Raw genomic sequence first — 18,089 nt, forward strand, 5'->3', positions numbered from 1 at the left:
TCACCTGTTATCTCTCCTGACTCCATGTTAACCTCACCTGTTATCTCTCCTGACACCATGTTAACCTCACCTGTTATCTCTCCTGACACCATGTTAACCTCACCTGTTATCTCTCCTGACACCATGTTAACCTCACCTGTTATCTCTCCTCTCCTGACACCATGTTAACCTCACCTGTTAACTCTCCTCTCCTGACACCATGTTAACCTCACCTGTTATCTCTCCTGACACCATGTTAACCTCACCTGTTATCTCTGCTCTCCTGACACCATGTTAACCTCACCTGTTATCTCTCCTGACACCATGTTAACCTCACCTGTTATCTCTCCTCTCCTGACACCATGTTAACCTCACCTGTTATCTCTCCTCTCCTGACACCATGTTAACCTCACCTGTTATCTCTCCTCTCCTGACACCATGTTAACCTCACCTGTTATCTCTCCTCTCCTGACACCATGTTAACCTCACCTGTTATCTCTCCTGACACCATGTTAACCTCACCTGTTATCTCTCCTCTCCTGACACCATGTTAACCTCACCTGTTATCTCTCCTGACACCATGTTAACCTCACCTGTTATCTCTCCTGACACCATGTTAACCTCACCTGTTATCTCTCCTGACACCATGTTAACCTCACCTGTTATCTCTCCTGACACCATGTTAACCTCACCTGTTATCTCTCCTGACACCATGTTAACCTCACCTGTTATCTCTCCTCTCCTGACACCATGTTAACCTCACCTGTTATCTCTCCTGACACCATGTTAACCTCACCTGTTATCTCTCCTCTCCTGACACCATGTTAACCTCACCTGTTATCTCTCCTGACACCATGTTAACCTCACCTGTTATCTCTCCTGACACCATGTTAACCTCACCTGTTATCTCTCCTCTCCTGACACCATGTTAACCTCACCTGTTATCTCTCCTGACACCATGTTAACCTCACCTGTTATCTCTCCTGACACCATGTTAACCTCACCTGTTATCTCTCCTGACACCATGTTAACCTCACCTGTTATCTCTCCTGACACCATGTTAACCTCACCTGTTATCTCTCCTGACACCATGTTAACCTCACCTGTTATCTCTCCTGACACCATGTTAACCTCACCTGTTATCTCTCCTGACACCATGTTAACCTCACCTGTTAACTCTCCTGACACCATGTTAACCTCACCTGTTATCTCTCCTAACACCATGTTAACCTCACCTGTTATCTCTCCTGACACCATGTTAACCTCACCTGTTATCTCTCCTCTCCTGACACCATGTTAACCTCACCTGTTATCTCTCCTCTCCTGACACCATGTTAACCTCACCTGTTATCCCTCCTGACACCATGTTAACCTCACCTGTTATCTCTCCTCTCCTGACACCATGTTAACCTCACCTGTTATCTCTCCTGACACCATGTTAACCTCACCTGTTATCTCTCCTCTCCTGACACCATGTTAACCTCACCTGTTATCTCTCCTGACACCATGTTAACCTCACCTGTTATCTCTCCTGACACCATGTTAACCTCACCTGTTATCTCTCCTCTCCTGACACCATGTTAACCTCACCTGTTATCTCTCCTCTCCTGACACCATGTTAACCTCACCTGTTATCTCTCCTGACACCATGTTAACCTCACCTGTTATCTCTCCTGACACCATGTTAACCTCACCTGTTATCTCTCCTCTCCTGACACCATGTTAACCTCACCTGTTATCTCTCCTGACACCATGTTAACCTCACCTGTTATCTCTCCTGACACCATGTTAACCTCACCTGTTATCTCTCCTGACACCATGTTAACCTCACCTGTTATCTCTCCTCTCCTGACTCCATGTTAACCTCACCTGTTATCTCTCCTCTCCTGACACCATGTTAACCTCACCGGTTATCTCTCCTCTCCTGACACCATGTTAACCTCACCTGTTATCTCTCCTGACACCATGTTAACCTCACCTGTTATCTCTCCTCTCCTGACACCATGTTAACCTCACCTGTTATCTCTCCTCTCCTGACACCATGTTAACCTCACCTGTTATCTCTCCTGACACCATGTTAACCTCACCGGTTATCTCTCCTGACACCATGTTAACCTCACCTGTTATCTCTCCTGACACCATGTTAACCTCATCGGTTATCTCTCCTGACACCATGTTAACCTCACCTGTTATCTCTCCTGACACCATGTTAACCTCACCTGTTATCTCTCCTGACACCATGTTAACCTCACCTGTTATCTCTCCTCTCCTGACACCATGTTAACCTCACCTGTTATCTCTCCTGGCACCATGTTAACCTCACCTGTTAACCCCTCCTCTCCTGACTCCACGTTAACCTCACCTGTTAACCCCTCATCTCCTGACACCACGTTAACCTCACCTGTTAACCCCTCCTCTCCTGACTCCACGTTAACCTCACCTGTTATCTCTCCTGACACCATGTTAACCTCACCTGTTATCTCTCCTGACACCATGTTAACCTCACCTGTTATCTCTCCTGACACCATGTTAACCTCACCTGTTATCTCTCCTGACACCATGTTAACCTCACCTGTTATCTCTCCTCTCCTGACACCATGTTAACCTCACCTGTTATCTCTCCTGACACCATGTTAACCTCACCTGTTATCTCTCCTGACTCCATGTTAACCTCACCTGTTATCTCTCCTGACACCATGTTAACCTCACCTGTTATCTCTCCTGACACCATGTTAACCTCACCTGTTATCTCTCCTGACACCATGTTAACCTCACCTGTTATCTCTCCTCTCCTGACACCATGTTAACCTCACCTGTTATCTCTCCTGACACCATGTTAACCTCACCTGTTATCTCTCCTCTCCTGACACCATGTTAACCTCACCTGTTATCTCTCCTCTCCTGACACCATGTTAACCTCACCTGTTATCTCTCCTCTCCTGACACCATGTTAACCTCACCTGTTATCTCTCCTCTCCTGACACCATGTTAACCTCACCTGTTATCTCTCCTGACACCATGTTAACCTCACCTGTTATCTCTCCTCTCCTGACACCATGTTAACCTCACCTGTTATCTCTCCTGACACCATGTTAACCTCACCTGTTATCTCTCCTGACACCATGTTAACCTCACCTGTTATCTCTCCTGACACCATGTTAACCTCACCTGTTATCTCTCCTGACACCATGTTAACCTCACCTGTTATCTCTCCTCTCCTGACACCATGTTAACCTCACCTGTTATCTCTCCTGACACCATGTTAACCTCACCTGTTATCTCTCCTCTCCTGACACCATGTTAACCTCACCTGTTATCTCTCCTGACACCATGTTAACCTCACCTGTTATCTCTCCTCTCCTGACACCATGTTAACCTCACCTGTTATCTCTCCTGACACCATGTTAACCTCACCTGTTATCTCTCCTGACACCATGTTAACCTCACCTGTTATCTCTCCTCTCCTGACACCATGTTAACCTCACCTGTTATCTCTCCTGACACCATGTTAACCTCACCTGTTATCTCTCCTGACACCATGTTAACCTCACCTGTTATCTCTCCTGACACCATGTTAACCTCACCTGTTATCTCTCCTGACACCATGTTAACCTCACCTGTTATCTCTCCTGACACCATGTTAACCTCACCTGTTAACTCTCCTGACACCATGTTAACCTCACCTGTTATCTCTCCTGACACCATGTTAACCTCACCTGTTATCTCTCCTCTCCTGACACCATGTTAACCTCACCTGTTATCTCTCCTCTCCTGACACCATGTTAACCTCACCTGTTAACTCTCCTGACACCATGTTAACCTCACCTGTTATCTCTCCTGACACCATGTTAACCTCACCTGTTATCTCTCCTCTCCTGACACCATGTTAACCTCACCTGTTATCTCTCCTCTCCTGACACCATGTTAACATCACCTGTTATCTCTCCTGACACCATGTTAACCTCACCTGTTATCTCTCCTGACACCATGTTAACCTCACCTGTTATCTCTCCTCTCCTGACACCATGTTAACCTCACCTGTTAACTCTCCTGACACCATGTTAACCTCACCTGTTATCTCTCCTGACACCATGTTAACCTCACCTGTTATCTCTCCTCTCCTGACACCATGTTAACCTCACCTGTTATCTCTCCTCTCCTGACACCATGTTAACCTCACCTGTTATCTCTCCTCTCCTGACACCATGTTAACCTCACCTGTTATCTCTCCTGACACCATGTTAACCTCACCTGTTATCTCTCCTGACACCATGTTAACCTCACCTGTTATCTCTCCTGACACCATGTTAACCTCACCTGTTATCTCTCCTCTCCTGACACCATGTTAACCTCACCTGTTATCTCTCCTGACACCATGTTAACCTCACCTGTTATCTCTCCTCTCCTGACACCATGTTAACCTCACCTGTTATCTCTCCTGACACCATGTTAACCTCACCTGTTATCTCTCCTGACACCATGTTAACCTCACCTGTTATCTCTCCTGACACCATGTTAACCTCACCTGTTATCTCTCCTGACACCATGTTAACCTCACCTGTTATCTCTCCTGACACCATGTTAACCTCACCTGTTATCTCTCCTCTCCTGACACCATGTTAACCTCACCTGTTATCTCTCCTGACACCATGTTAACCTCACCTGTTATCTCTCCTGACACCATGTTAACCTCACCTGTTATCTCTCCTGACACCATGTTAACCTCACCTGTTATCTCTCCTGACACCATGTTAACCTCACCTGTTATCTCTCCTGACTCCATGTTAACCTCACCTGTTATCTCTCCTGACACCATGTTAACCTCACCTGTTATCTCTCCTCTCCTGACACCATGTTAACCTCACCTGTTATCTCTCCTCTCCTGACACCATGTTAACCTCACCTGTTATCTCTCCTCTCCTGACACCATGTTAACCTCACCTGTTATCTCTCCTGACTCCATGTTAACCTCACCTGTTATCTCTCCTGACACCATGTTAACCTCACCTGTTATCTCTCCTCTCCTGACACCATGTTAACCTCACCTGTTATCTCTCCTCTCCTGACACCATGTTAACCTCACCTGTTATCTCTCCTCTCCTGACACCATGTTAACCTCACCTGTTATCTCTCCTCTCCTGACACCATGTTAACCTCACCTGTTATCTCTCCTGACACCATGTTAACCTCACCTGTTATCTCTCCTGACACCATGTTAACCTCACCTGTTATCTCTCCTGACACCATGTTAACCTCACCTGTTATCTCTCCTGACACCATGTTAACCTCACCTGTTATCTCTCCTGACACCATGTTAACCTCACCTGTTATCTCTCCTGACACCATGTTAACCTCACCTGTTATATGATCGTATAGCTTACGCTCTGCTCGTAGTGGAACCCTATCCCTTTCAATCTAATTCTGAATACATTTCTTCACATGTACACACCCATCCGCCTGGCCACACTCACATCCGCTCCTCTACATAAGCGAGGACGTGGCCATACTAACAGCTCCTTCCCTATTTTCACCACCGACAACTGTCTGTATACACCACTTGAGTTTAGTGCCGAAATAGTTGTTGGAAAGGAGCTACATGGACATTGTATCTTATTTTTCTCTCTCTCGCCAATTTTACGAGAAAAGCTAAGACATAATGTTTGCACCTTCGGAGGGTTTGGACGCTCACAATGTCACCCTTCACCAGCGCTTCTCCATTGCAGCGTCTTCCGTGCGTCGTGGGGCGTCTCTTTCTCCGCGGTCGTGGCGGTCAGGTATGCCCGGGCGGCGCCCGGTGGCGAGTTTGCCTCTCCGAGGGGCCGTTGAGCCTCCATCTCCCGCGAGATGGCCTGGTTCCGGCCCTGGTCCCCTGCCAGTGGACAGTCGGCCGATAGGTCGACAGCTCCTCTGGTGGCAGGGGATTTGCGACGCAGACTCTTCGCCTCTGCTCGCTCTCGTCGTAAGGCTGGAGCCGGACGAGAGTTCTCTTGCCTAGTCTCCATTTCCGATGGAGACTGAGGATCATAATGGAGGGGGCGAGAGCTCTCTTGTTCGAAGCCCCAGTGGAGACGTATCAGGTGTGAAGGGGACCTTTAATGTTCCAATGAAAAGAGACCAGTAGAAAAAAATACTAAATAGATGGTGTGGTATATAGGGTCGGGTACCTTTCACATTTGAACCGATACCGGTACCTGTGAATCGATACCGGTACCCAACGGTACCTTTTTTCGGTACTTTAGTCTCTAAAAATGTAATCTACCTACCTCAGTTGTGAAAAAAATAACCACACTTTCGACCGTTTTCGGCTTGCCATTGCCCCAACTGCTTTGTTGTTGAATCAAGTTAAATCCTAGGTAAGCGTATATTGTGCGTGTGAACGTTGACGTAAAAAATTAATAAAATTTTTTTTTTTTTTACAATTTTTTATATATATATATATTTTTTTTTTACAGTACCGAAATGTGGCACCGACGGATCTCACGTGAATCGGTACTCGGTAGTACCGACGTGATTCGGTAGGTACCTTTAAAAGTACCTAATTCAGTACCCATCCCTAGTGGTATACGCTTTTCCTAACTACACTAGTACATTTGACAATTTATATAGCGCTGTAAATTATTCAAAATATATGTGGGAGGGAGGGGGGGGGGGGGGGGGGGGGTGACTAAACAGCCAGGGCTAGCCTGAATAGGGGAGTCAAGTGGGTCAAGCACAGCCACAGCCACAAACTGATCTAACCCGGGCTCCAGGTACTCACGGTCTCGTAGTGGACCAGGCACATCCTCCAGGACAGCTGGTACAGGCGTGTGCACTGGTGGGCGTCGGACAGCAGCATCATGCCCAGGCAGTTGGACGAGTGCAGGTTGCTCTCCAGGAAGTCGGCCGCGGCGTCCCGGATGTCGTGGAACTGGAGCATGTCTCCCGCCTCCAGCAGCGACTCGGCGTTCTGCTCGCTGATGACGACCCGGGAGGAGTAGGCGAAGTCCAGGAGCAGCTCCAGCACCTGGCGGGTACGACACACACACACACACACACACACACACACACACACACACACACACATGACGACCCGGGAGGAGTAGGCGAAGTCCAGGAGCAGCTCCAGCACCTGGCGGGTACGACACACACACACACACATGACGACCCGGGAGGAGTAGGCGAAGTCCAGGAGCAGCTCCAGCACCTGGCGGGTACGACACACACACACACACATGACGACCCGGGAGGAGTAGGCGAAGTCCAGGAGCAGCTCCAGCACCTGGCGGGTACGACACACACACACACACGACGACCCGGGAGGAGTAGGCGAAGTCCAGGAGCAGCTCCAGCACCTGGCGGGTACGACACCGGGCTGTTACCGTCTACTGCAGAGGTGCCCTTGAGCAAGGCAGATGTGTGGAGGCTGCCCTGAGAACAGATAGTTTAAATCCCTCCCTGGACTGGTGACAAATAAAAGGACACAACTGTCGGTTAACCCTTTCACTACCACACTACAGATGGTTAACCCTTTCACTACCACACTACAGACGGTTAACCCTTTCACTACCACACTACAGACGGTTAACCCTTTCACTACCACACTACAGACGGTTAACCCTTTCACTACCACACTACAGACGGTTAACCCTTTCACTACCACACTACAGACGGTTAACCCTTTCACTACCACACTACAGACGGTTAACCCTTTCACTACCACACTACAGACTGTTAACCCTTTCACTACCACACTAAAGAAGGTTAACCCTTTCACTACCACACTACAGAAGGTTAACCTTTCACTACCACACTACAGAAGGTTAACCTTTCACTACCACACTACAGACGGTTAACCCTTTCACTACCGCACTACAGACGGTTAACCCTTTCACTACCACACTACAGCCGGTTAACTCTTTAACTACCACACTACAGAAGGTTAACCCTTTCACTACCGCACTACAGACGGTTAACCCTTTCACTACCACACTACAGAAGGTTAACCATTTCACTACCACACTACAGACGGTTAACCCTTTCACTACCACACTACAGAAGGTTAACCCTTCAACTACCACACTACAGAAGGTTAACCCTTTAATTACCACACTACAGAAGGTTAACCCTTCAACTACCACACTACAGAAGGTTAACCTTTCACTACCACACTAAAGAAGGTTAACCCTTTCACTACCACACTACAGAAGGTTAACCTTTCACTACCACACTACAGAAGGTTAACCTTTCACTACCACACTACATAAGGTTAACCCTTTCACTACCACACTACAGAAGGTTAACCTTTCACTACCACACTACAGAAGGTTAACCTTTCACTACCACACTAAAGAAGGTTAACCTTTCACTACCACACCACAGAAGGTTAACCTTTCCCTACCACACAAGAGTTGTGAAAGGGTTAACCCTTTGTCGTGTGGCAGTGAAAGGGTTAACCATTTGGTAGTGTGGCAGTGAAAGGGTTAAAGAACACATGTATCTTTTCAACACTTCTATACAACTTCCTTGAATCAGTGGAACATGGAATATTATTATTAGTAGTAGTAGTGTTATTATGATGGTGATGATGATGATGACGATGATGATGATGATGATGATGATGATGATGATGATGATGATGTGTTACCTCAGGGTGAATACTGTCTCTGAAGTTGACATCGCTGTCCAGACTCTCTCTCAGTCCTCCGCTGAACATGGCCTCAAAGTACCTGCTACACGCTGCCAAGACAGCCCTGCCAAACACACATTATATATATATATATATATATATATATATATATATTAAAGTACCGGCTATGTAATATATTTTTTATTGATTAAAAAAACGACAATATAACAGTACTGTAATGCAGTAAAACAGTCAAAGTAGCCTTAAACTATAGTATAGTGTAGACTAGGCATGTGCCGGTATGACATTTTGAAGGTATGATAACCTTGGGCAAAAATACCCCGGTTTTAACGGTATATCACGGTAATCTGTATAAAAAAAAAAAATAAAAAAAAAAGGATTTCCCCCCCCCCCCCCCCCCCCATTGAACAAAACGTCTTTTATTAGTCTTCATTCACACATTCATAAATAACTTGCAGAAAATGTGATTGTGTTACACACACACAGAGGGAACTGTCTGACCACTTTAACTAAGTAGGTACAGAAACTACAGAATAAAAAAATACTTCCAATTTCCAAATAAAATAGAATTCCTTTCTGAATAAAATAAATACACTCTTAACACTTTCAGTGCCACCAGGTGGCGCCAGAGTTAGCGCTTGAATGCCACCATGCACTTTAATGTTAACGTTAATATCGCCTAATCTATGTTTTAAATTATGGCTATGTGTCTAATCTGCCCGTCGCTTATCAAAGAATCATTTTCCAGTCAGTGCTGTCAAGGCAGATTGGTTTTTTATCGCTTCATTTCCGTTTGAGAGCATTTTGAAAAGCACCCGTTTTGAGGTAAAAAAACAGCCCATTCTGGGCCATTCTATGATAATCGTCTTTTACTGGAATATTCCAGAACGTTGATATTTGTCGGCCTATTTATTAATCGTTTTCAAATAAACGCTAGATGATCAATATTATACGTACACGCACGCCCATTCCAGCCGCGCGCTGATAATAGCCGTGTTCATTTCCTCATGGATTTGACAGTGAAACCGATAGAGGACATTTCACAAAACAGCTTATATCTTCATCAAAATGAGTCTGATTATCCTAACACTGATAACATAGATTCCTTACCTGACATCAGATGGTATCCAACTGGTATATTCCAATTCCTGATCACCATTCGAAAAAATCGATAAGTGTATAGATCTAACGTGTATACAGTAGAATTCATGATCCGCGGCGCTCAGAGGATCCATAATGAACTCTGGTAACCCCGGCTGCATCAGTGGACTGGAAAATGTGGAGTACAGGATTTTTTTCCCCATCCATTTTCATTGAGTCCATTCCAAAATCCCTGATGTCATCTGGGAGACGATAGGGGGTGCTTTTTTCCACATCTGATCGCCGGCGGCTCTTGGGTATACTAGGGTAGGCTCCCGTGATGCAATATGATTTCAGATGGCTAAAAAAAAAAAAAAAAAAAAATCTGAGAAATCTCGTGAGTGGCTTTCAACATAACTACCGTACTTTTCGGACTATAAGCCGCGGCTTTCCCCCCCATTTTTCGACCCTGCGGCTTATATAACGGTGCGGCTTATATGTGGACAAAAGAAAATCGAAATATTGCTTTTTTTACTGCATTGAAATGTTATTTATCTGTTCCCTTATTTACTTAATACAACTTGTAAATGAGTTAATTATTGTTATTTGTCCGACAGTATTGTGTCCCAATGCGAGTCATTCTCTGTAGAGGTGGGAGTCATTCTCTGTAGAGGTGGGAACTTAAAGCTCAATATAAGAACGGCCATGTACCACCACCCACAGAATCGAGAAAGAGCAATCAATCTGTCAATCCTTTCCGTGTCCGGGCCGGGTGATGTTTCCCGTGTTGAGTCAAATTAAGCCGCAGGCTCCACTCCTTACATATGGTAATTAAACATTAAAACACATGCGGCTTATAGTCCAGTGCGGTTTATATATGTACACATCATTCAATTTAGCTGCTGCGGCTTATAGTCAGGTGCGGCTTATAGTGCGAAAAGTACGGTATTATAAATCCGAGAAAACTCGTGAGTGGCAATCAAAGTGTTAAGAGTGTATTTATAATATAATAGAAAGGAATTCTATTTTATTTAAGTTTATTTGGAAATTGGAAGAATTTTTTATTCTATATAGAAAATACTTACAATTTCCAAATAAACTTAAATAAAATAAATACACTCAGTCTTAACACTTTGCCCGCCGGGGGTTATGCCAATCTCATGCCCCTCTCTGCCAGCGCTGTAAGCCTATGGAGATGTTTACCTTCTTTGCAGGGCTATTACTTTTAAAATTTTATTTCTATATTGACATTACTATGGCCCATTCAACATCGATTATCTATCGTTCAGGATGTGGGAACGTTATACTTTTTCATTCATACATTGTTGTGTTAATACCTTCTAGAATATAAGTATGTTTTGAATCTTTTCTGCTATAATTCCAAAAACACTAGTTATAGGCCCAAACGCATTATATAGATTATCGATTGATGTTTCCCCCCCATACACGCTACACCAAAAAACTCAAATGTATATGATCGGTATACATTATGCCTCATCATGCGCGGAGGAAAGGGGGGGGGGGGTCGTTTATAATTCCCCGATCATCAGTAAATGCTTTATGTAGGTTGGGTGGATATATTGATCAGATGGTTTGCAAACAAGGAAACGCACAAATCGGGTTGAAAATAACGTTATATTCCTCTTACCGTGGGTCAATGAGACTGGCGGTGAAAGATCCCAAGTACACGACGCCGATCGCCTAGGTCCATTTCCGGTTTGTATGTCGCAATAAACGCCGAAATCATATAGATTATTAAGTTTAGAAAGCGATGCATTATGTACATAGTGTCTGTTGGGAGTCCTGCAACGAGATGGGACTGCCGGATGAGTTTCATCGATGCACTGATGGGTAGAGCTGCCACGGTTACGCATCACCGCTGTTTTTTTATTTTATTTAAAAAATGTATAATAATTATTATTATATTATTATAATATATTATTATTATTATAATATATATATAATATATAATATAATTTCCACTCGCAGTTGCGCAGTTAACATTCTGATCTCATTGAACCCCATGCATGTGCGTTGCTGCTATACTGAAAGCTTTCGCTTTGAATTCTGCTCTTCAATCAACTCAAAAGTAAACATGGATCTTGTAGCTAAACCGAATGTTACTTCACCTGTTTGGGAACACTTTGGCTTTGAGCCTTATGAAGAGAAAAAGCCTAAGAATGTAGATGAGGCAGTGTGCCGCATTTGCAGCAAGAAAATAAATGTGATGCGAGGAAACACGACGAATGAAATGCTTCAGTTTAATTAAATATATATTTGTACGTTAATAATAATAATATTTACATTTATATATTTATAATTACCGCATATATATATTTGTAGGGCAAATATAACTGAGCGGGCATATAAATCCTCATCTTGCACCGTGACCTTTTTACACTGAGGCATCAAGAGGCAATATTCTTGCCCAGATGCTTGATCTACTGTAATCGTTCCTGCCACACATCAGATTGAAAACAAAGCACGGGCCCACCACACACTTAACAAAATAAATAGTTACTGTATGAATTTTCATCTCAAAGAACGTATTTGAAATAAGTGGCATTGTCTGCGTTTTTAGCTTAACCTTTTGGCTAAGTGGCTATATCTTTTACTGCGTATTTTACGTCTATTGGCAATAATTATTATTAGAGGCTTCATTTTCCGTGGACGAAAAATACACCAGTCTATAGATATAAATGTCCCCGACATAACGCTACTTGCCGCAACAAAATCTGTGCCTTGGTTATCCAGATCCAGATTAATTATCGTCTCAGAATAACGTATAATTGGCTAAGTGGCTATATCTTTTACAGCATATTTTACATCTATTGGCAATAATTGGTGTGGCCTTATGTTAATTTAAAAGCTATGTTCAAGGCATTGTTTATTCCATATATAGCGGCAAAAATTTAGAGAATAAATGTGAAAATGGCTTTTCATTTAATTTATTAGACCTTGTATTATTTCATTATTGTTTTTTAAACGGTGGCCTTTATTCAATAAATTGCCGCAATGAAATTGTGCACTTTAGGATTTATTTGTATTTTATAACTTTGCACATTTAGTTTCAAGAACAATTTGTTCTGTGTTCTTGCCAGTTGCAAGCGTCAATAAACAGTATTCAGTAGCCTATGTTGTCTGTGTTTCACTTTCAATAACGAATGCCTGCTTGCCGAATCCCAAACAATATTCCTGCTGCAAAGTCATCCTCTAAAGATAGACATTTAGACTAGAGGCAGGCTATATGCTATAAAGAATAGACTACTACAGAAATAAATGCATTCAAACTTTTTTTTTGGTTACCGCAGCGGTTTGAATAGCTTCGCAAATTTGTGCGGTAAGGAAAAAATCAATACCGCGGCAGCCCTACTGATGGGCACATCCTGTTGGCGAGTGTAACTTGCCCGACCATCCACCAGGCGGCGGTATTGAGCCGTCGTTGCAGTCACATCTAAGGTCCAGCTGCAGCACCGGGGGTGGGTATATGAATTATGAATGCCATGGCGAAAAAATTTAATATTGATCTCAAAAACGCTGTACAGCGATCCTGGCGGTCAACACATGGCGGCCAATAACGCTGGAAAGCGATTTTGGCGACCAATGTGTTAAGTGAGTGTAACTGAGGGGTACAATTCCCTGACTGTATTGAGAGTATGGTATTATTAAACCACTACTTAGTTATGTACTTTAATTACTGGCCATACAGTACATGAATATATCTGGTGAACACCCACACAAGAATACGGCAATGACACAAAGTTCTAGTTAGAGGTATTTATTATTATTAGAGCAAGCAACGGTAGGTTACAGATTGAGAATTATACTCGCGCTTGTAAGGCGAAGAACACTTAAAGTAAGTCAAGAGCGTAAGTCCATGAGAATAGTAAGATGGGTATAAACTGACGCCACCTGTAGCATAGCAATTACATAAGGCACACTAGTAGTCAGCTGGAGACACTGGGGGGTTCCCTCCGGTTGTAAGCCGGCAGGGTAGAGGAATGTTCGGGTGCAAAGTCTGGGTCAACGCGGAATAACGAGGCTCCAGATACAGGAGCCAGTGCAGTACTCCCTTGGTCCGCAGACAAAGCAACAGCTATAATCCAGTATGCCCGACAGCATGGATGAAAGCTAGCCAGCCTCTGGTCCTAGAGGCGGGCTCGAGGGTGCTCCTCGCAGGGGTAGATCCCACACGATAGTGGGGTAGACGGTTCTCTGCTCCAGCAGTCACGGTACCAAAGCAATATAATCCAGCCAGAAAAGGCTCTGCATTCGCCGGTGTAGGTTCTCCGGTGTACATATCCAACGGTTCTCGTCTAGGACTCCTCGGGTGGTGGCACGAGTTTAGGCCGCCCAGCCTGGATAAGTGCACTAGCTATAGGTACGACGAACCGGTGGTAATGCTGGTCACTGAAGAACGGTAGCCGCACGATACACTATAAATGATAGACTATTACTTCACATTAGAATAAGTCGAACTCAACGATACTGCGCTAAACTCTAACACTTTAGCTATATATTCGCACGCGGTTCTCAAGGCTCTATTCAGGGGCAAAGAGGCCCACTTCACGGCACGTTGTATCGTGGTGAAGGCTTCAACGTTTAGGATACTCAGTGCTGCTGTATCCACCTGCGACGTATTTATACGTAAGGTGAATAATCTAGTGCCAACCTCAGTTCTGTCTCGTATTACTGCGCAAACCTGGACATGTTGAGACATGCCTTGGCGTTGCCTTTGAACTTGCCATCGGGGGTATGGCCGTTGGCCCCTGGGGGTCGCTGTCCAATAAGAGAACGAATATTATGGTCTGGTTTGTACCCAGGTAAAGGGGTATTCCGTGTATATATACAAAGAATATACAAGGGATATCAAACGATATACAAATATTATACAAGGGATCTCAAGCAATAAATATATATATTCGGTTTAATCTGACCCTTTGTAACAGTGAGCATTTAGTCACTTTCAGTCCAGGTCAATTACGCATCTACGGGATCATCACCCAGTGCTATTTGCCAATTTCAAGGTAATGTTGTCTTGTCTTGACGTGGTGTGCTGTTATCAGAAAATAATGCTCAATGCACGAAGGGCTAACGTTAGCCCTTCGCCAACTGAGATTTGCCTGGAAAGTAGCGTTAGCTACGTGTATAGCGTTAGCCTAGCTAACGTTAGCTACAAAGCTAGTATACACTATGGATGAGTCGGTTGGAGTCAAGTTAACCAGCACATGCTAACGGCACATTGAACTCCAAAACTAAACATCCAGCCCCAGGCTCATTCCAAATATACTAGCTTTGTATATTAGCTACGTTAGCTTTGTAGCTAACGTTAGCTAGGCTAACGCTACTTTCCAGGCAAATCCCAGTCAGCGAAGGGCTAACGTCCCCGTTAGCCCTTCGTGCATTGAGCATTATTTTCAGATAACAGCACACCACGTCAAGACAAGACAACATTACCTTGAAATTGGCTAATAGCACTGGGTGATGATCCCGTAGATGCGTAATCAAGTTGGATGTATTGCCTCCTCTTGCAACCACTCTTCGCCGGGACTTTTTGTAAACAAAGTAACAAACTGCACCACGCAGAGCGGAGGGCACTGCGAGCAGCGTGTGTGTGCGTGAACAAGAGGAGGGGGGGGGGGGGGAGGTCGCACCAGAACAATTATTTCCACTCGCACGAATGCTCCCAATTATATTTTGAGGTCGCACAGATACAATTTCGGTTGCATATGTGACCAATTTGGTCGCAATTTCGAGCCCTGTATATATTATATATGTTATTATATATGTATGTGTGAATATATATATATATATTAAAGTACCGGCTGCTACATGCTGCCAAGACAGCCCTGCCAAACACACACATTATATATATTATGTTATTAATTAAGGCTGTCAAACAATTCTTTTAACAGCAGTATTTTTTTTAACGCAAGATTAACTCATTCAGCGCCAGCGATTATCCCCATCCATGTAGTCAATGGGCCGCATTTTCACGATGCGTCACGATGTGGAACGCCCTACCCAAAGCTGTAAAGGAATGTGGATCACTACCCACTTTCAAAACCTCTCTCAAGGGACACCTACGGGAGACTGCAATTCAACACTGGCCCCTGTAAATATCCTAACCCAACCCCCTCCAATGTACAGTCATTTACCTAGTATGGTTGTCAATAGTTCAATGTACAATTGTGTTTGTTTGTACAGTGTCTCCTCCCCCCCCCCCTCAATGTACAGTGTTACTTGTTTATACAGTGTGCCCCCCGCCCCCCCCCCCCCAACCACCTCCAATGTAAATTACCCAGTATGGTTGTCAATATCCCAATGTACCCAACCCCCCCCACCCAACCTCCTCCAATGTACAGTTTCTACGTCAAATGTATATACTCCCTTTTCTTGACTCCTTCTGTATCACAAAAAGTACTGTATTTGCAAATCTGGTATGTCATAAATGTATAGATGTAGCAGTACTGACTATCTGTATGTCATGTATGTCATATATGTCTATATGAATTGAAAATGGGGGACCCTGATGGAAACAAGACAAACGTCTTTCTCAGGTCTGCATCCCCTTAACAATTGTATGTATTGAGCCGTACTGTATTGTACCCATTCTGCAATCTGTTAAATAAAGTTTTCATTCATTCATTCATTCATGTTTGCAGAGCTATATCTATATTCTATATTATAGCTATGGAGACAATACTATGGCTCATTTGACAGTCACTATCTCTCGTCCAACATGTAATTTTTTTTTTTTAAATTTCATGTATACGTTTGCGTGTTATCCCGTGGTGAATATTGTATAGTTTCAGAGTGATCCGGGCTAATTCCTGAAAGCTGAGTTATGGAGCGCTATGTGCATTTTGCGAAAGTCATTTGCGTTGCTCGCCTGGACACGATATTATTTCCAAATCAAAGGTATATAATAGGTATTATGTTTCATCATGAAGGCATCAAATAAAATGTAACAGTGTGAAATAAGGCTTCAAAGGGTAGGCGATACTGCCACCTAGCAGGATTCGGCCGACATTGCACTCTCGAGGTCTCAGAATGAGTTCCAATGATAACACAGAGGTCCGTGAGAGTGTATAGAATATTAAAATCGAAAAAAAGAAAAAACGATCTAAAGACAAGTTAACTCGTTATTGGCGCTCAGCGGCCAATAGCGAGTAAACTCGTGATTGCCGCTGATTGAGTTAAGGTTTACATTTTTTTTTATTAAATAAAAGTTTTGTATTATTGATACTCTCATTGATACTATCGCTCCAAAAACCCAACTTTTCAGCAGATGAAAAAAACGAACACAGATTTGAGGGTGAATAGAGTTAGGAGGTTTAGACAGATGATCGGTTTAATGCTTTCCCATTGTTTAAACTTTGTAAAACCCACACACATATCGAGGATGATCTACGGAGTTGATTTATATAAAAAAAAATATAAAATAAATTTAGTTGAGGTTGTCCCGACAGCAGCGCTATGTTTGTTTCTGACTCAAAAGTGTGTGTGTGTGTGAGAGAGAGAGAGAGAGAGAGAGAGAGAGAGAGAGAGAGGGGGGGGGGCGGTGTGAGTCGCCAGCCCTTGTGTGGGTGAGATGAAAAAATAGCAATACCTTGTCTTATAGGGACTGCTACCTCCTCATTTCACTGAGCTGATGTGTGTGAGATGATGTGCAAAATAAATCAGCATTGTTTTTTGGTGAAATGCCCCTTTAACATCAGGAGTCTGACAGCAGTGTGCCATTTCCACTACATGAAGATGCACATTTAAACATTTTCTCTTTGATGAATTGTGACACGGGTGGGGGGAGGGGGGGGGGTTCGAACCTGTGACACGGGAAGGAGCGCTCTCCCGCCCACAGCGTGACGTCGGTGAACAGGCACTGCTTCCTCAGCGCGTTGAGGTGCGTCAGCACGCTGTCGGGGTGCGACGGCTTGTGGAACAGGGAGACGTTCATGGAGCCCGTGCTGGTGCGGGACTTCCTGTTCTCGTGGACGCTCACCGACATGGCGGCCGCACCGGGCTCCAGGGGGTCGCCGGGGACGATCTCTCCGACTGGAGGAGGAGGACAAGGGGGTCAGGTTACACTGATGTGTGTTTTTCTATATCCCTCCTAGTTACACACAGTCCTCATTAGGGATGCTCGATATTGGCTTTTTTACCGATACCGATATACCGATATTGTCCAACTCTTAATTTCCGATACCGATATCAACCGATACCGATATATGCAGGGTTTCCCGCCCCAAAAAATTTAATAATTTCAGGTAATTAACATTACATATCTCTTGTTGTGGAATTAACACAACATTATGCATACTTTTGACAATAAATAAAACCAGAATTTGTTCTTACTTGCTTGCCTGGGTAAATAAAGGTTATAGAAATGTTAAAAAAAAATGTA

The 18,089-nt window shown here is 44.0% G+C and overlaps 1 protein-coding gene across 1 annotated transcript in view; it reads right to left on the reverse strand.

Moving 5' to 3' along the window:
- Window positions 1-17,734, reverse strand: part of LOC311230101 (kelch-like protein 25) — a 120,072-nt gene extending 102,338 nt beyond the window's left edge. Inside the window, 3 exon segments of the mRNA XM_084316258.1 lie at window positions 6,737-6,982; window positions 8,603-8,708; window positions 17,512-17,734. Of these exon segments, the coding sequence (XP_084172384.1) occupies window positions 6,737-6,982; window positions 8,603-8,708; window positions 17,512-17,693 (534 nt within the window). The 5' untranslated portion in view covers window positions 17,694-17,734.
- Window positions 17,735-18,089: the final 355 nt, after the last annotated feature.

This window comes from Notolepis coatsorum, assembly GCF_963971535.1.
Source record: "Notolepis coatsorum genome assembly, chromosome: 6".
Taxonomy (NCBI): Eukaryota; Metazoa; Chordata; class Actinopteri; order Aulopiformes; family Paralepididae; genus Notolepis; species Notolepis coatsorum.